The sequence below is a fragment of the Aspergillus ruber genome, assembly GCF_000600275.1.
Source record: "Aspergillus ruber CBS 135680 unplaced genomic scaffold scaffold00001, whole genome shotgun sequence".
Taxonomy (NCBI): Eukaryota; Fungi; Ascomycota; class Eurotiomycetes; order Eurotiales; family Aspergillaceae; genus Aspergillus; species Aspergillus ruber.
This window is the reverse complement of record NW_024467297.1, coordinates 805,230-822,150: the sequence shown is the minus strand read 5'-3', so window position 1 is coordinate 822,150 and position 16,921 is coordinate 805,230. Positions and strand designations below refer to the sequence as shown.

Here is a 16,921-nt window from a genome sequence, read left to right as displayed (position 1 = left end):
TGGCACTAACCCCAAGATGGCTAGTGCACCAGCACCAGCCACCTGGTGTCACATGCACCATGGTCACGTGGACAGCCGATCGGGCAGCCGGCGGTCAGTCAGTCCATCCTCAGCTCTCCACCTGATCAGCCTCCGCCTAGTCAGAGTCAGTTTACCTGCCTTCACTTTTTCCTTCAGTCTCGGAGTACACTTTCTCTCGTTTCTCGTTAAATTTCTTTCTTTGATATTCCTATTTACTTGTGCTCTGTAGCCCTTCCTTCAGTCATCATGGTGGTACGTATCTAGTCTTGGCTGTTTGGCTTGATCGGAATGAGGATCGGAATGGGATGGACGCTGATATGGATGTGACAGTTCGCTCGTCTGACCCATTACGCTTTTGACGCGGTGCTTGGTACGTTCCCTTCCCCTTCCCCCGTGCGCGTTTCAGCATGCTCCAAAAGAAAAGAAACCAAATTAACACTCGGCAGTCTCCGCCTTCCTCGCCGGCGTCAAGCGCTCAACTGGTCTCACGTACGCTCCCCCCGTCCTAATCTTACGGCATATCACATATGGCAGTCATATGACTATCAAAAAAGCAAAGTTTGAAAAAGAAAAGAAAAGGCTAACCCCTTCATCCCACGCCTGGGATCTTCGACAGCCCCAGCCTCGACTCCGACAAGATCACCGAGAACAAAGACTTTAAGAAGTGGATCGACAGCTATCTCGGCGTGGGCGAGTGGGTGATGGATCAGAGTGTGTTTGTTTTGGGGTCGTCGGGGTGGTTTGAGCGGAAGAGGTGATTTACTCTTGAGATTACAAGGGCACATGGGATGGGTATGGTTTCGTTGGAGAAGAGCGATTAAGGTTTTCCTTTGTTGGTGTATATGGATAGGGTTGCCCTCGATGCCACGGCAGAGGGCTATGAGTGATGAACCTGAGGTCTTCTGAATGCGGGCGTTTAGGAATTTCGACTATGATACCTATTTTCTTTATTTGTTGCAGTATTCCAGACTTGTTATGGCAAGCATCAAGTACAAACCTCAACTAATATGTTTTATCTTTTCTGCCATGTGCATATCGATGCTATAGAGTAAAGTATTTAGGTCCGGAAGTAAGCTAACGTGCAGAATCAGACCATGACGCCCAAAATGCAGTGTCCAATGCAGAAAAAGGGTATATCATGAAAACGTATCATGTCTGAAGTAGGGCGTCGATATCCACACGTCGAAAATACGAAATATGGCCCATTGATTCCCAGTAATGGGCCACGCAATCGGTAGATTCGAGAATAAGCTGAGAAGGTAGCCAAGTATCTGTGTATGTCAGCCATAGTTGAACTATTATCAGGACGGAGAACGGAGTACTCCGGCTTACCATCTCGAAAACCTAACCCAGCAACATGGCCCTCGCTCCGGACGACTCGTGCGTTCCGGAAGAGCGAGTCGTTCGCAATCCGAACGAACCCGCCTTGTCCGATATCTTCAACTGCGAAAGATATCTCACCCCGAGGAACATTCGGGTCCCCTGTAAGTTTGATTGCTTCCAAACGGCCATGCGGGATCCACTCGGTGTTTTCCGTTTCCGCTGATGCCGTAGAGGCGTCTGTAGTGTCACGCTGGAGGAAAAGTAAGAACTCGCACCCATGGGCCGAGTAGTCTCCAACCCATATACCCTGGTACGGTTTTTCTTTCGTTGGTGTGTATAGACAAGGATCCAGCGTCGCAAAGGTCGTAAGGCTTTCACCATTCCCGGCGGTGAAAAACGGCATCCCTAGACGGAAGTGCGCCCATCGTCGAATGCGAAATGCGATTTCAGAGATACCCTCGATATGCCGTGGCGGTTCGTCCCGTTCCGACAAACCTTCATCCATATCTCGATAAACCCGCTGGTCACTAGGGATGTTTGGCGGTGGCCACTTCTGATCTACGGCCATTTCCAGGTTCGGAGGTTTGTTCGAACATAGAGAAAACGAGTTGAAGACGTAGTGATACTCTAGTGCCATAGGCATACGGGTCTCCCCATTCAGATACTGCGGCGTGCGCGGTGGCCCTTCAGCAGACGGTGTATTCTTCAAAAACAACACCGGATCATCCAACCAAAGACTGACTTTGGGATTGAACGACTGAATAATGACATCCGGGTTCCACTCCCAAATCTGAAAAGCGTGGTTCCTTCGTTCCGCTACCACTCGATAAGCCTCAACGACGCCCCGTCGGTTATCATACCGCGCCAATATCAAGTTTCCCGTGTGCTCCGTGTCCGCGAACCAGACCTTATTCCGAGGGATAAACCAGCAAGGATAATATGCTGCGTAGAGACTGCGGAACGAGGCAAATGGTCCGGGGTCGTGGATTTTGAAAGGTAGGTGGGCATTCAGCAGATCGGCCCATAGGAGGTTATTGGAAGCGTGTTCGGCTAAGCTGCGGCAGGTGCGAGATGTTCGTGTGAGGTCCAGGACTGAGAGTTCGGATAGTATCTGCTGTAAGAGTTCTGGAGGTAGTTGGAGTAGTCGAGATTCTGAATTGGGTGAGAGCTCTTCGGTTGATGAGAGATTCCCCTCTATGCCAGGAACCGCATCGTCATTCGAGCCCAGCTCGATGTTTGTTTCCATTGTATTTTAACTATGTCAACACTTTGCCAGATCGTGTGGTTGAAGAGGACGCTTCTTTCTGTCTTCCCGGTAGTTGATTATCCGCTAGGAGGGGAACAGATGACATCATCCGCCAATACCGTGCGACGGTCTAAAGCAAACAGTCAGCGAGACATCTCAGAGCAGTTCAATTTGCATAGAGAGAATGCATACTTGGAAGTGTTTGTGTGTGTAGTCGTATGGCTATCCAACCGTGTTGGTGGACGTGGGGAGCACGGTCGGATTGATAAGATAAGACATTTCTCATCGGTCTAAACAACTCGAAATCCATGAGAGCATGTTGAGGTGGAATACTTTGTGCTTGTATGCATTTGTACCTGCCACGCTTGAATAACAAGCATTATATCCTGAGATAGTAAGTGACAGTCACATGACATTGTTTACCCAGCAAAAATGTGGTGACGCCTAACGCGTCCTAAAAGGGAAGGTGCCTCCTGCTGCCTGCAAAGCTTCCCCTTTGGGAATTATTGTCTGCTCTAACTCTTCATTTCACTTTATTCAACACCATTATTTCGCCTTCTCTCTGCAAGGAGCTGCATATATTGTTTGTTTATTATGTCTTGGATGAGAAAATAGACAAAACCGTGTCGACTTATTTGACCTGTCAGTTACCCCTCTAGATTTACATACTGCTTGCATGCATATTGACATCGCACCTTCAGATCTTTATCTGAGTACTGGTCCTATCAATATACAAATATGGGAACAACCGCGACTACAGCGAGAGCTATGGAGCTCAGGCGGAGCCCGAGAAAGCGACGCATTAGTTCCATCTCCAACGCCGGCGCCACAGAATCCCCAGCGTTACGTACCAGAAGTCGGAGCCGGTCTGGAAAGCGAGCAAATGTATCGAAGAGCGCGAGTACTATTACACCAGAGAGCAGGAAGAAGGTCCGTTTCTCGGATTCTGGACCTTCCACAGGTTTGACGCCTGCTATGATGCGCACTTCATTTGACGGAGGGGGTACGGGCTCTGCGCCGGGTACTCCAAGTCGCCGACGACGGTCAACTCCTGTTTCGCGAAAAGACACACAGCGGGTGGTGCAGTTCACACCCTTGCGTCAAGCTTTGGATTCCCGGGTACAGCGGAGGATTGGCCGGATGGGTCTCAGTAACGAAATTAATCATATTGAGCGAGAAAAGCGCGATGCTGCCAGTTATGAAAAGAAACTGCGATTTCTATTGCAGGAGAGAGAACTGCTAAGGCAAGAACTGGAGACTGCGAAGAACTCGGGTGCTTCTGATGGTGACCAATCCCCTGCTCAGGAGGAACTCTCGTTAGAGGCGTCAAAGAACATCGAAGACCTGGAAGCGGAGACTAGTCGACTTCGACAGAAGATTTCGTTTTCATCTGCCCAAGATACCAATGCACAATCCGAACTTACGAACGGCGATACTATCATACTTGACGACACTGGTATGGATGGAGACACAGTTTTTCTGTCTGATTCGCCCGATATTCGAGGTGTTGAGTATCAACCTACTATCCCTGATGGCTTTTCGCTGCTTGAAAATACAGCTCCTGGTGTCGATTCTTCCATCCAAGCGCAGTTACCCGATTATCACCAGGAAGCTGAGCTTCGCCGCCTTAAGCTGGACCTTGAGGCCGCTAGAAAGGAGAAAAAGAACCTCTTCGATGCGTGGCACGCTAACGTCACTTCTCTTGATGATACTGCCTCTGCAAATAATCTTCGCCAGTCGTCTCCGCCACCCGACTTCTTTGACCGGATCGTTCCTACTCTTACTTCTGCCCTTGCTCGTGCCTCTGATGCTACTAGCTCACTGGAATCAGCAAAGCAGGAGCTGTCGACGTTTGGCTTCTCTGGGAGCAGCACGGGCGAAATCCTCTCGGAGATGAGCTCACGGTTCCATACAGCACGCAGCGAGCTCGAACGTGCAGTGCCAGGGGAAACGGGTTTGCATGACGGGAAGTCCACACTTGGCGCATTAGTGAAGCGTGTGGAATCGCTCGTGAAAGACTTGAGCAATGAACGTGCGGATCATGATGGAGCCCTAGGCCGCGAACAAGCACTTAGAGGCCAGTTTAATGAGTTGTCGGTTCGGTATGAAACCGCGACGAAGAAGGCCCAGGACCTAGAGATTTCGGCAAAGGACATGCTCCACATGCGGATGCGGATGCGGGAGATGGAACAAGAGGGAGAGAAAAAAGACTTTGGAATCCAGAGATTGAACGCAGCACTTGAACAGTATCGCGAGGATGTCAAGAATCTGGAAGCACTCGTTAGCAGCTTGGAAGAAGAGAACACTGCCAGCAAAAATCAACACATCCAGCAGGCATCAAAATTAGAAAGCAAACTTTCTGGCGAAGAGAAAGCCCGCCGCGCAGCCGAGTCCAAGGTTGAAAGGCGTGACACATATATTCGCGAACTAAGTCAGACCATTGAGCATAATCGCATTCGCACTTGTGATTTGATGGCCTCGATAGAATCTCTCACAAAGGAACGTCAGTCGGCTTCCGACGAAATCACCATCCTCAAACGGGAGAGTGCAAGGCAGCTTCAGAATCATAGGCAAGAAATTGAGAGGCTCGAAAAAGGACACCAGTCGGTCATCACGGGCCTTGAGCAAAAGACTGCGGAACAGCGCCAGCATCACGAACAGGAGATTGGGACAATGAATGTACGCATTTCAGGGCTCAACACAGCACTCGAAGAAGCCCAGGCCGAAGCAGAGAAGCTTGGTCACAGCAATGCCGTGCTGGAGGAGCAATTGCAGCTTGAGGTTGAAGAGCGCGACAATCTCATTAACCGATGGGTTGCGGATCAAGAGCGGTCATTTGCCATGATGAAGGAAACCGCCAATGCGGAGCGTCGCAAGGCCAAGGTCCGGTCTTCCAAATATGAACTACTGAAAACAAAGGAGCTTCGGTCGGATAGTTCGGTTACAGGTAGCGAGCCCATCACTCCGGTCAGCATGTCGCGACATGTGAACATTGATATTGGTCGAGGCAAGCACCGAAGGCCAATGGATAGTGGGGTTGGAATTCTCACGGACGATTTGGACGATGAACCGAGTGGTTTCAATTCGGATATTTTGCCTTCAGACCCGGCATATCTTTAATCTGCTTGGCATATTTGCTATATTATTTTTCTTTTTACTACCGTTCTTGGGTTGTATCATAATAGGGTTAATACATTGCTTCGATCATTGGTTCCCGCGATGACGTCGATGGGCGTCACATCAACTTTCATAAACTTGCCTAATATTAAAGTGTTGGAATGCTCAATTGTATTATTCTAAGCTACCTTGATCAATTATATTTCAGTATACCAGTATATACGACATTGTGAGTGGTATCTCTTTGGCTGTATATATCTTGGACGACCTGCAAACTAACGAACACAAGATACTTTGCCCACCCGATATAACACGAAAAACAGACGCCCAAGTCGATTTCCTATACTGTACACTCATACATTATCCTCGTATACAATGGCCTCACGCTCCCGCTCAACCTCCCACAGCCGCCTAACCCCCAGTCGACGCCGTTCCAGCAGCGCCTCCAAATCCAACACATCAGCGACATCAGGCGAACTCTTCGAACAAGCGCAGCACAAGAAATACCGACTCAAAGTTACAGCAGGCACTCAATATGACCCATCAACGCACCAATTGGTTCCCGTGAACGGCGACGAAACGGTACGCATAGACAATGACCTTGCGACGGTGAGCTTGGCTGTTAGGATCCAGGATTATAACGGTACCTCCCTGTCCCGTCCCTAGCTAGGCCCTCAAATACCAGATAGAATGTTAACGCAAATATAATAGGCTACCCCGACACCTCCCCAACAACCCACCCCATCTTCACCCACCCGTCCCACACAACAGATCAATACTCCCTAACCTTCAGCATAATCTTCAAAAAACCGGTCAACGGCAACGCCCTCCTCTTTGGCCACGACTTCGACCGCCCCATCCGCGATCGCCTACCCCCCGGCTTCAATACCGCCCTCAGACTGGTAAAATGGTCCATCGACCCGTCCATGGATGGCGACGCGTACGCGGATAAACCGTATTTATTCAGCCCTGCGTTGGCATCGTGGAATCAGTTCCGGGTTGGGAGAAAGGTGAAGAGTGGGGATGAGGTGCCGAGGGTTAATGGGGTTGTTGTGCAGGAGGGGGATGAGGGGGGTGATGCGAGGGAACAGAGGGAGAGGTGTAAGGTGCCTGGGGAGGCGGGGGAGAGGATGAAATTTTTTCAGGGGGAGGAAGAGAGGAAGGGGTTTGTGTTTGAGGAGGGGAGGGTTTATCAGATTGGATTTGGGAATCCGTATTTGGTTTTTAACGGTATTTCCCTCCACCTTCTTCTTCCTTGGGTTATAAGTGATGTGATAGATGTGTGCTAACCCTAGTAGATTTCTCGTTGCGGTTGCCTGGGTTTACGCTTCATGCTATTAAGTATGTGGATGAGAGGAATCATGATCTGCGGTATGTTCTGAAGAATCGGGAGACAGGGGAGGTTTACCTTGTTATATTGTTTACTCTTGTTCTGGTTGGGACGGAGCAGGAGAAGGACCATATAAAGGAGGCTGAAGAAGGGACTACGGAAACGAAGGAAAAGGATGAGAACTTGGGGAAGGTTGGTTGGGAAGCATAGTAACTGCACTAGATGCAATGAGAAGAATGAGCTAAACAGGTAACGCATTTACATTCTATAGGTCAAGACTGATTTAGAATCTCTTGAGCACATCATCCATGACCTGTTGAGTGGTAGCCTTGCCACCCATGTCAGGAGACAAGAACTTGCCCTCGTCCAGGTTGGCGTCGACAGCGGTGTAGATCTTAGCAGCGGCGTTCTCCTCACCCAAGAACTCAAGCATCAGCGCAACACTGCGTAAAGTAGCAATGGGGTTGGCAATGCCCTTGCCCTCAATGTCAGGAGCAGAACCGTGGCACGGCTCACCAATAGCAAAACCGTCACCAACGTTAGCACTAGGCACAAGACCTAGACTGCCAACGAGAGCAGCAGCACCGTCGGACAGAATGTCACCGTACAGGTTAGGAGCGACAATCACATCGTAGTACTCGGGCTGGCGGAAGAGCTTGTAAACCATCGAGTCGACAATCTGCTCCTCAACGCGGATCGACGAGAAGCGCTCAGCGGCAAGAGCCTTGCGCGCGGTCTCACGGAACAAACCGTCCGTTTGCGAGAGCACGTTCGACTTGTGCGTAATGGTCAACATGGGCTGCGAGCGGGTGGCGTTGGCAGGGGCCACATCGCGGATCTTCTGGCGGCGCAGGGCGATTTCACCGGCGATGGTGGAGATGCGCGACGAGGCGCTCTCGGAGATACGCTTGATAGCCTCGGCAACCTTGCCGTTGGGGGTGTCCTTGGTGGTTTCCTCCTTGACATAGAGATCCTCAGTGTTCTCGCGGACGATGACCAGGTCGATGGGGTCGCGGCCGCTTTCGCCGGAGGTGGTCTTGACGGGGCGGACGTTGGCGTAGAGGTCGAGCTTCTTGCGGAGGGCGACGATGGGCGAGGAGTAGCCGGCAACCTTGGTGCTGGGGGAGCTGCAGGGAGTTAGCATGCAGATACAGCTGCAATTGAAGACTGATATACCCACCTGACAGCTCCGAACAGAGCACCGTCACATTCCTTCTTTAGGACATCCACGGTCTTGTCGGGGAGAGCGGTACCGGTGCTCTTGAAGTGGTCGTAACCGGCGTCCAACTCGACGAAGCTGAACTTGAGGTTCAGCGACGAGGGAAGTGATTCAAGGACCCGACGGCCGGCCTATCGATTGCAATTGACATTGTAAGCTTCATTTGTGCCTTCACTCTGCCCCTCCGAAATTATTGCATACCGGAATGACTTCCCGTCCGATACCGTCACCGGGGATGAGACCTGCAAGGAGATATCAGTGAAAGTCCAATTGAAAGGAGAACGAGAGCAATTGACCGATGCGAAGAGTCCTGGCAGCAGCCATTTTCTTATTTTGACTATGGTGGTGCTGGATGAGGCCGTTTTCTTGCTCCGATTGCGGATGCGGGTTTTGTAGCCGGCGGAGCAATGTTGATCCGCTGTATAGATGGGATTACATGTTTAGACAATTAAGGATTTGAGATTTGAGAGCTGAGAAACTGATTGTATTGATTTTTGGCTTCAGCCAATGCATTGGTTATTATTGCGGGTGAATTCCCCTGCTGTCTATGCGCTGTAAGGGATAGCATATGGCATCAATAGGGATGTCTATTGAACTGTAACTCGTTCTGACTGACAACGAACAATGCAAGATCGATGCAAGTAATGCGATCAGCATTCTTGTAATCTCGCATGTCCATGCTTGTATTAAAGCACATAGCAGAGGACTGAAAGTGTCCCGAGGTGTCTGAGGTCTGTCCTGAGACCGAGGGCTGTCGGAGATTGATTGCGCATTAATATCAGGGGGGATTGGCATAACGTCCCGAAATGGAGCAGACTAGGAGAATATCCAGGATGATTCCGCCTCGGATCGCCTCTAGAAGGCTGCTAGAAGTGTGAATCAGCTATATTCCAGAAAGATACATTGAATCGCACAGAATAGTCTACATAGTCTTTTGTATACTCCGGATGTGCGTTGAATTCCCCGGAGCTGTAGGGGGGGCACAGACTGAATCTCCTTAATAGTTTCATCTCCGAGCAGTTAGTCTGAGTTTGACTGCACTTGTAGGAGAAAGTAGTAGTCATCACACACTGAGTATGGAGTAGACTCCGGATCCGCCGTTGACCCCTGAAACCGTTGCCTGAGGCGTTTTCCCCGTCAGCCTTCCACTTCGCCCTCTCTCTTCTCTTCCTCCCTCTTCGCCTCCTCTACCTCCCTTCTTCTTTCAATTTACTCCGTCTTTATCATGCTCTCTTCACCACTGAATCTACCAACGAGACTGTCTCATTGACTTTACTTTCATCCATTCATTCAGCCATTCAGTCTGCTTCCATCCCACTCCCCTCCTCCATTCCCCTCCTATATCAACGCGACCAGTCAGCCCCTCCCCTGGCACTTATCTTGCGATCTGGCCTCTACGAACTGGCCTCTTTTGACCTTCTATCTGCTCTGAATAGCGCGATTCAACAGCAAAAGTAGTGCGACATCGTCCACGGATACTGCGGATCTCCCCTGACTGACCTCATCCGAGGTTCAGCTCCTCTCCTGATAATCGCGTCATCCCCATCGCATAACTCAACTGAGAAGCAACCATGGCTCATCCAGGTGTCCGGAGCCTGCTGGCCAGATTCGAAAACAACAGCAACAGCAACAGTAACCAAACCAACGTCTCGTCTCCACCCTCCCGCGGTCGATCTCCCACTTCCGAGAACTCTGGTTCCGCGAGGCCGCTTTCCAAGGTTCGCGCGAGCTTCGTGGCTGTTGACAAGACTGCTCAATCGCGGACCTCGAGTGACCTTCCCTCTTCTCCCGCTCGCGTCAGGAGCTTCAATTCGGAGGATCTGGATACTGCCGGCAGCCAGAAGAGCGCGGAATCGACTTCTCCAACGACAGCCAGTGGTCTAGGTATCGCCACTCCTGCAGAGTCTGCAGCCTCGAAGCAGGAATCAGGAACCGCATCGCCGCAAAATGCCAAATCTCCAACAGCCAAGGCTAACAATGCGCCGGCATCAGATGATAAACCCGCCCCCGCGCGGGAGGCGCAGCCTGCATCGAATGGCCCAGCTGCGCCTACTACTGACGAGTCGTCTCGGAAACCAGCCAATATTGTCACTAAGCAGCCATTGAGCTCTCGTCAGTCCACTACCGCCAAATCGTCCCCCGCAAGATCATCCAGCAAAGTGCGCACGGAGACCTCGCCGGCCAAACCCGCTACTCGCACAACTAAGCCCGCTGCCTCTAATGAGCCGACTAAGAGCGCCGCCTCCAAGCCAAGCCGCACAACTCTGAATACCACCACCAAGGCGCCCTCGCGACCTAGTCGTCCTTCAGCAACCCCCGCGCGTGATGCGACCAAGACAACCACCGCCTCTCGCGCGTCGAACACCACCACCAAGCCTGCAACCAAGTCGCCTACCAGGCCTGCTCGTGTCCCTGCCGCTGCCACTGCATCAACCCAGGCAGCTAAATCGAAGGCGACAGTAACATCAACTACTACCTCGACTGCGTCGCGCAAGCCGTCTACCTTGAAGAATGGAGCTAGCGCGCGTTCCTCTACCCCAACCGCTTCCAGCGTTCGCAAAACACCTCGTGGGTCGCCGCAGAGCCAGTCATCTAGCGAACGGCCAGGTTCGCGAGCAAGCAGTGCCAGTTCCAAGCCGGTTGACGAAGGGTTCCTGGCTCGCATGATGCGCCCAACCGCCAGCTCTGCTAGCAAGACACAAGAAAAAGCGGACTTCAAGAGCCCTCCCAAAGGATCCAAGCCGACCCAAGCCACAAAAAGAGTCGTGCCTAAGACCAATGTTCACTCGAAGATCCAGGAAGCCAAGCCCGCAGCCAAAGCGCCAGCTAAGTCTAAGGGCGAGAACAGTGAGGCTATTTCGACAGAGGAGATTACCAAGAAGCCCGCAGAGTCTATCCCTGAGGAGCCTGCTCAGCCTGTTGAGGAGCCCCAGGAGTCGAAGGAGCCCACGGAAATTGCCGAAGCACCCCCTGCTCAGGGGCCTTTTGCTGAGGAACCTGTGACCGAGTCTAACGATGCCCCGGCCGAGTCGAAGCCTTCCGCAGAGGCGCCCGCCGAAACCTCTGCTGAAGCCAAGCCCGAGGAGCCCACTGAACAGGCCGTGGACACCCCTTCTATCCCTGAGGAGGTCACTGTTGAGCCAACCGTCCCCGATGCCGCATCTGAAGCCAAAGAACCTATCACTGAACCTCTTGTTGACACTTCGGCGGAGAACTCAACTGAGAACACCGAGGTTGCTCCGGCAGCTAACGTCGATGTCGAGAACAAATAAACTACTTGACAACTGAAGATCCTTGTTGGAGGGATTCCTGAGGTTCTTCGTTATTTCCTTGCTCGTTCTTCTTTTAGCTTTCTTTTCTTTTCCCCTTATACCCTTACGATCGCGACGCCAGATGACCTCATCTATTTCTGACCGCGATGTCTTTTTCTCTTCAAATACCTTCTGTTTTTTGTTCGGACCAACCGACTGCATCGGACTGTCGGAGCATTTACCAGTGCGGAGTTGTGTTTTTTCTTGGAGCGCTTATCGCATCTTTCATCTTTGCATATCTGAGCATTTTCTTCTCTTCTTCATTCTTGGTCTACATATTGTCGGATTATCTTCGTTGCACAGGACGGTGCCAAGGTCTTATCGGACCGTGTTGGTTGGTTGATTAGGTAGTTGTTTGGTTTTCTTGTGCTATGTTGGTTCCTTTTTACTGTTTTACTTGTCAATTTGTGAATGGAGATATGTTATTTGGATGATTTCATTGGGTTTGTACAGTGGTACAGTTTGTGGATATTGATTCATCTCCTTTCTTGTTCATATTTGCACTGTAGGTAGTTAGGTTAGCATTGAATTATACATTTCAGATAGTTTCGCTTTGTTTACATTTCTACAAGGTCACGTACAACTTAGGGTATCATACTCATGCATTACTATACCATCCTATCATATTCACAGGAAAAATCACAATCTGATATACGTATAAACAAAACCCAGAACCAAAGTCCTACGTTTACAATCTCTTCTCCAACTTCTTCAAAAACCGATTAACCCCACTCTCAACCCTCGCAGCACGATTCTCCAATTTGCCCGATTTCTGCGTGGGCGCGGAATCGGCGCCCTTTGAGAGCGTTTGCTGTTGCGGCTGCTGCTGCTGTAGCTGCTGTAGCTGCTGTAGCTGTAACTGTTGTTGTGCTGCGTAGAGATGAGCATTGGGATCATGTTCATTGGTATTGGGGATAGAAAAGGCTCCGATTTGTGCGGCGGGGGCGAGCTGTTGCTGCTGCTGTTTCTGTTGAAGTTGTTGTTGCTGTTGCTGGAGTTGGAGTTGGAGCTGGAGTTGGGCTTGAGGATTTTGAGAGTTGTAGAGATATTGTTGCTGGAGTTGCTGAAGTTGGAGGTATGAGTTGGGGTCTTGGGTTTGAGCTTGGGCCTGGGGCTGAGCCTGGAGCTGAACCTGGGACTGGGGTTGAGATTGAGGAGGGGGCGCAAAAGAAAGGGATCCCGTCCTGCTGGCTTGTTGCGGTTGTTGTACATTTCCGGGGAAGAACGGGGATGATGGACTAGCCGCGTATGCGGGCATGAGTGACGCCCCCGGGGGACTTTGGACGGATGAGGAGCGGGAAGAGAGGGACCCGGAGTGTGTCAGACCAGGCGCACTACTTGGAGGTAATCCAGCGCTGGGTGGTGGGGATGCGTAGCTTCCAGGCATTGAATAGGGCAGAGGCTGTGTTGGAGGGGGTGCGAAGGCGCCTGGGGTTTGTGATGGGGGCGTGTATGGGATGCCATGGTCGGCTGCCACAGCCGCTTGTAGGCCGGTCCCGTCTACGCCGTCTGCCGGGGGTGGGGTCTTTTCGCGGTGCTGGATGGGTTCCGGGGCGGCTGGTGCGGCGGGGTTGTATGGAAGCGGTGCGCCTTGTGCGGGTTCTTGATTGTGTTGCTCTGCTGATGGTTGGGAGCAAGGCGTTGCTTGCTGGGTCGGGCTAATGCTCGGAGTAGCAGCAGCGGGCGCAGGAGGTAATGTTGCTGATGGAGGGGGAGGCGGGAAGGTGCTCATTCCAATATGCACCGGCGTTGTGTTCGATGTTGGGAACGCTTCAGTTCGAGAATTTCGCGTCTGGCCGTTTTGATAGGCCGGGTCTGTCACAGCGACGTTCTCGAGCTGCTGTACCACTGAACTGATGTTGTTATGATCCTCTTCGTGACTGTGGTTCTCCAGCTGCGGGTGTCTGTCTGATGCAATTTGCGATGGGGACAATATGTGCTCCATTACATCTAGGAACTGGTCGACGTCTTCCTGCGTCCAGAAATACACGTCCAGCGTGTGCAGGCGGAAGAGATCGTTCTGGTCGCTGCTGGGCAATCGCCATTCATAGAGACTAGCGGGATTGGGCGGAGGAGGAAACGCTTGAGGATTGGGATCTGGTCCATCGACTGTCACGGTGCAGAGAGTGGGGAAACGAGTGGAATGGTCTATATGGATACGGTCCAGCGCTGTGGATGTCAGCACAAGCACAGCCATTTAAACAAGTGGTTTCACCTACCTCCATTGAATGCATCCTGGAAAGGCGTTCCGGGGTTATTGGCGACCTCAATCCGGGACTTGTGCTGAGCAGCATCGTGGTAGATGTAGAGATATGAGCCCTTATCGAATCGATGATGGATGGGTTTGGGAGTAGGCTCTGTGAAGTAGGAATGGACGTCCGCGAAGCTAGTACAAGTCCAATATTGTCAGAATAAGCTGCATTTACTCCTCTCGTCTGTTGGTACTCACACAGTCAGCATTCGCTCTTCACCTTGTAATGGAGGCATGATTGTATAGCAGTATGTATCCTCCAGCAGTTGTTTACTGACGAAACAACAGAGATGAGGGGAGACTCACCTATCCTTAAATACTTGTTAACTTCCGTCTTCGCACCATTTCCCATCAGCCTCTCAGCGTTGTCCTCGAAGCGCCGGGACTAATGCTCGGCGCTTGTGATGGAGCTGATACGGCATGTGATTTGCTGCTGCTATACATCGCCCGGATCAACTTCGGTCCGGGAAATTTCATCCTCTCTCCGAATCTTGCTCCGTGTGTGTTGTTGATATACAGCGATTGACAGTTTGACGGCAGCTTTTACACTGGGATTTCGGTGAGTATTTGCCCTCCGGCTAATTGGCCGCCTGCTAAAATTGCTAATCGCTATTTGGAGACAGCCCAGACAACCCAACACCCCCGCAATCCCTCAGGCCTCGGATGCCAATTGAACCGTCACAATGTCCCTCGTCCACCTCGCCCATGTCTGCTCGCATTTGAACAATGCCACCAAGGCCCGCCTTGGTCTCACATCGATTCCCAACACGAAAATGCATCTGAGTCTTTCACTCGCCCTCCAGAACGACGGCTTCCTCTCCTCCGTTGTCCGCGGCGGAAAGGCACCTCCCCCGCCGCATCTCCTCCTGGGTACCCCAGCCGTCAACGATACCGTGCAAGAGCTTGAGCCCGTGACACAGAAAAACATTGCCTCGAGAAGACTATGGCTGGGCCTGAAGTACTGGCAAAGTGACTCTGTGTTAGGCAAGATGGTTCCGATCAGCAAGCCCACTCGGAGGATCAACCTGGACCTTCGGGCCCTCCGCCGGGTGGTCAATGGAGAGGCGAGTGACTACGTTGATGGAATCAGGTCGCCTGGGGAATCTCTCTACCTTTCCACAGATCGGGGGATCATGGAAGCAAGAGAGTGTGTGGAGAAGAAAGTCGGTGGATTGGTGCTTTGCAGAGTGCTCTAGAGCTGGGGAAGGCTCATGACTTCGTTTTGTTTTCCTCTTCTGATTCTCGTTGTCTTTTATGGCTGTCGTGTTTGCATTCATTCCGGAGTTCGGTCAGTCGAAACGTCTCCCATGTCATGTTTCGAGCTTATGGATTGTTCTTTTTTGCGACTTGGGTGGATACCTGGGACTGTGTATAGTATGATAACGTGAAGTGCCCTTTTTTTCTTGTCCGTTACTCTCTGCGCTTGTCCTTGGCTCTCTGTATGTACAGAGAATGTGTATGAATACAATGACAGATGCTGCCAATCTATCAGTGAATTCGAGCACTGAATGAAATCAACTGAAATTTTATCGCAATGTCTATTGATTTTTGAGAGATACTCAATTGACTGCTGTAGTCGTTTGCTGTGGTTGCATTCTGTTTGCCCTGTTCGGGGATTTAATGGATTGCGGAACCGCGGCTCCCCTCCGTCGCATAACCTATATCCAACATCAACAACGTTCAACTACGCCTTCGATAATGCACCATACAAGAGAAAAACCTCCACTGCGAAATATCCTCATATCTGGCGGGACTGGGTTTGTGGGGTCCGCCATCGCTCGAGCTGTCGCAGAACAACATCCGAAGTGTACCATCACTGTCCTGGACTGTTCTCCTCCCAATAGCACCCACGAATTGCCCGACAATGTCGCATTCACCCAAGCAGACGTCACCGTCTATGATACCGTTTACAATGCGCTTCAGCAGGCCAGACCGGAAATCGTCATTCATACAGCGGGTATTGTCCCAGGTCTTAGCGAGCGGTTTGGGAGAAGGCTAGAACAACTGGTGCGAAAGACAAATATCGAAGGGACCAGGAACATGTTGGATGCTGCAAGACAAGCTGGAGTCAAAGGATTTGTCTACACGAGTACTTGCTGCGTTGTGACGGATGATATGAGCACGCCATACGAGAACATCGATGAACAATGGCCGATACCGTCGTCGTCGCTAATCTACGGAGAGTCCAAGGTTGTTTCACTCTACCCATTCAGATCTCTTACCATGGCAATCGCGGGTCGGGCCTTGCTAATCACTCCTGAAACAGGCTGCGGCAGAAAGAATAGTTCTCGAAGCCAACAGTAGCACAATGGCCACTTGCTCCCTCCGACCCTCCGTGCTATGCGGCCCCGGAGACCCTCAACTCCTCCCGCCCATCCACAACTGCATCTCCAAATGTGAAACCCCATTTATAATTGGAGACGGCTACAACCTGTGGGACGTCACCTACGTGACCAACATAGGGGACGCGCATGTCTTGGCAGCAGAGAACCTTATCTCCTCACGGACTGCGGCCGGCGAGGCCTTTTTCATCCAAAACAACGAGCCCATCACCTTTCGCGACTTCTGCCTGGCCATCTGGGCCCAGTTCGGCCACACCCCACTCTTTGAGATCCACATTCCCCGGTGCATGGCGTATCTAGCTGGTTGGCTATGTGAGATGTCGACCTGGGTGTCTGGGTCGTCGACGACCCTTAGCCGTGGGAGTGTAGGCGATGCATGTTCTGTTCGGTATGCAAGCGGAGGCAAGGCGAGGCGGATCCTGGGATACGAAGCTCGGGTGGGAATCGAGGAGGCTATCCGGCTGAGTTGTGAGGTGAGACTGTGTTTCAATGCGCTTCTTGAATCTGCGGGATTTCTCTTTTTCTGACTATTGGTTTTATGTATATGTAGGATTATGCGCGGCGAAATGGGATCGAATTACCAACGCCAGTGAGTGATAAGAAGCAACGATGAATATCGAGCATGGAAAAGCTCCGGTTTTTGAATAAAAAACAATGCACGGCGAATAATGAAGCGACATTGCTCATGGAATTATATGAGCCTATGGCTTTTTCTTTTCTTTTTTTTTTTTTTTTTTTTTTTTTTTTTTTTTTTTTTTTTT

At 51.2% G+C, this 16,921-nt stretch overlaps 8 protein-coding genes across 8 annotated transcripts; 5 read left to right on the top strand and 3 right to left on the bottom strand.

The window, feature by feature from the left end:
- Nucleotides 1-59: 59 nt before the first annotated feature.
- Nucleotides 60-779, top strand: EURHEDRAFT_511865 (DUF1748 domain-containing protein; the record flags this gene model as incomplete). Its single annotated transcript, XM_040786005.1, has 4 exons — nt 60-62; nt 352-391; nt 468-510; nt 638-779. 4 exons carry the CDS (start codon nt 60-62, stop codon nt 777-779), a joined length of 228 nt encoding a protein of 75 aa, XP_040643365.1.
- A 391-nt stretch (nt 780-1,170) lies between these two features.
- Nucleotides 1,171-2,590, bottom strand: EURHEDRAFT_446032 (F-box protein; the record flags this gene model as incomplete). The annotated part of the gene is made up of 2 exons (XM_040783566.1): nt 1,171-1,292; nt 1,354-2,590. 2 exons carry the CDS (start codon nt 2,588-2,590, stop codon nt 1,171-1,173), a joined length of 1,359 nt encoding a protein of 452 aa, XP_040643364.1.
- A 326-nt stretch (nt 2,591-2,916) lies between these two features.
- EURHEDRAFT_382738 (uncharacterized protein) lies at nt 2,917-5,850 on the top strand. The gene is made up of 3 exons (XM_040779546.1): nt 2,917-2,984; nt 3,052-3,232; nt 3,292-5,850. Exon 3 carries the CDS (start codon nt 3,329-3,331, stop codon nt 5,708-5,710), a length of 2,382 nt encoding a protein of 793 aa, XP_040643363.1. The 5' UTR covers nt 2,917-2,984; nt 3,052-3,232; nt 3,292-3,328; the 3' UTR covers nt 5,711-5,850.
- A 232-nt stretch (nt 5,851-6,082) lies between these two features.
- Nucleotides 6,083-7,247, top strand: EURHEDRAFT_527612 (DUF1769 domain-containing protein; the record flags this gene model as incomplete). The annotated part of the gene is made up of 4 exons (XM_040787025.1): nt 6,083-6,137; nt 6,198-6,350; nt 6,419-6,937; nt 7,006-7,247. The coding sequence occupies 4 exons, from the start codon at nt 6,083-6,085 to the stop codon at nt 7,245-7,247; spliced, it is 969 nt and encodes a 322-aa protein (XP_040643362.1).
- lysB (homoisocitrate dehydrogenase lysB) lies at nt 7,207-8,608 on the bottom strand. The gene is made up of 4 exons (XM_040780626.1): nt 8,553-8,608; nt 8,458-8,498; nt 8,218-8,387; nt 7,207-8,164 (listed from the first exon to the last, which is right to left on the bottom strand). Exons 1-4 carry the CDS (start codon nt 8,578-8,580, stop codon nt 7,321-7,323), a joined length of 1,083 nt encoding a protein of 360 aa, XP_040643361.1. The 5' UTR covers nt 8,581-8,608; the 3' UTR covers nt 7,207-7,320.
- Nucleotides 8,609-11,947: 3,339 nt separating this feature from the next.
- EURHEDRAFT_407664 (uncharacterized protein) lies at nt 11,948-14,123 on the bottom strand. Its single transcript, XM_040780625.1, has 3 exons — nt 14,017-14,123; nt 13,787-13,953; nt 11,948-13,736 (listed from the first exon to the last, which is right to left on the bottom strand). Exons 1-3 carry the CDS (start codon nt 14,052-14,054, stop codon nt 12,256-12,258), a joined length of 1,686 nt encoding a protein of 561 aa, XP_040643360.1. The 5' UTR covers nt 14,055-14,123; the 3' UTR covers nt 11,948-12,255.
- Nucleotides 14,124-14,334: 211 nt separating this feature from the next.
- EURHEDRAFT_407663 (mitochondrial 37S ribosomal protein uS8m) lies at nt 14,335-15,353 on the top strand. The gene is made up of 2 exons (XM_040780624.1): nt 14,335-14,377; nt 14,442-15,353. Exon 2 carries the CDS (start codon nt 14,502-14,504, stop codon nt 15,012-15,014), a length of 513 nt encoding a protein of 170 aa, XP_040643359.1. The 5' UTR covers nt 14,335-14,377; nt 14,442-14,501; the 3' UTR covers nt 15,015-15,353.
- Nucleotides 15,354-15,516: 163 nt separating this feature from the next.
- Nucleotides 15,517-16,797, top strand: EURHEDRAFT_382732 (NAD(P)-binding protein; the record flags this gene model as incomplete). Its single annotated transcript, XM_040779545.1, has 3 exons — nt 15,517-16,008; nt 16,085-16,633; nt 16,711-16,797. 3 exons carry the CDS (start codon nt 15,517-15,519, stop codon nt 16,771-16,773), a joined length of 1,104 nt encoding a protein of 367 aa, XP_040643358.1. The 3' UTR covers nt 16,774-16,797.
- Between the last annotated feature and the right edge of the window lie 124 nt (nt 16,798-16,921).

Excerpts from the sequence above, each read along its gene's own strand:
- EURHEDRAFT_382738 (XM_040779546.1), top strand. The coding sequence starts at position 3,329 with ATGGGAACAACCGCGACTACAGCGAGAGCTATGGAGCTCAGGCGGAGC.
- lysB (XM_040780626.1), bottom strand. The coding sequence starts at position 8,580 with ATGGCTGCTGCCAGGACTCTTCGCATCG. Across the intron at positions 8,499-8,552 it reads TGCCAGGACTCTTCGCATCG|GTCTCATCCCCGGTGACGGT; the intron begins GTCAATTGCTCT and ends ATCTCCTTGCAG. Across the intron at positions 8,388-8,457 it reads TCGGACGGGAAGTCATTCCG|GCCGGCCGTCGGGTCCTTGA; the intron begins GTATGCAATAAT and ends TGCAATCGATAG.
- EURHEDRAFT_407664 (XM_040780625.1), bottom strand. The coding sequence starts at position 14,054 with ATGCCTCCATTACAAGGTGAAGAGCGAATGCTGACTGT. Across the intron at positions 13,954-14,016 it reads GAAGAGCGAATGCTGACTGT|CTTCGCGGACGTCCATTCCT; the intron begins GTGAGTACCAAC and ends GACTTGTACTAG. Across the intron at positions 13,737-13,786 it reads CCAGGATGCATTCAATGGAG|CGCTGGACCGTATCCATATA; the intron begins GTAGGTGAAACC and ends TGACATCCACAG.
- EURHEDRAFT_407663 (XM_040780624.1), top strand. The coding sequence starts at position 14,502 with ATGTCCCTCGTCCACCTCGCCCATGTCTGCTCGCATTTGAACAATGCC.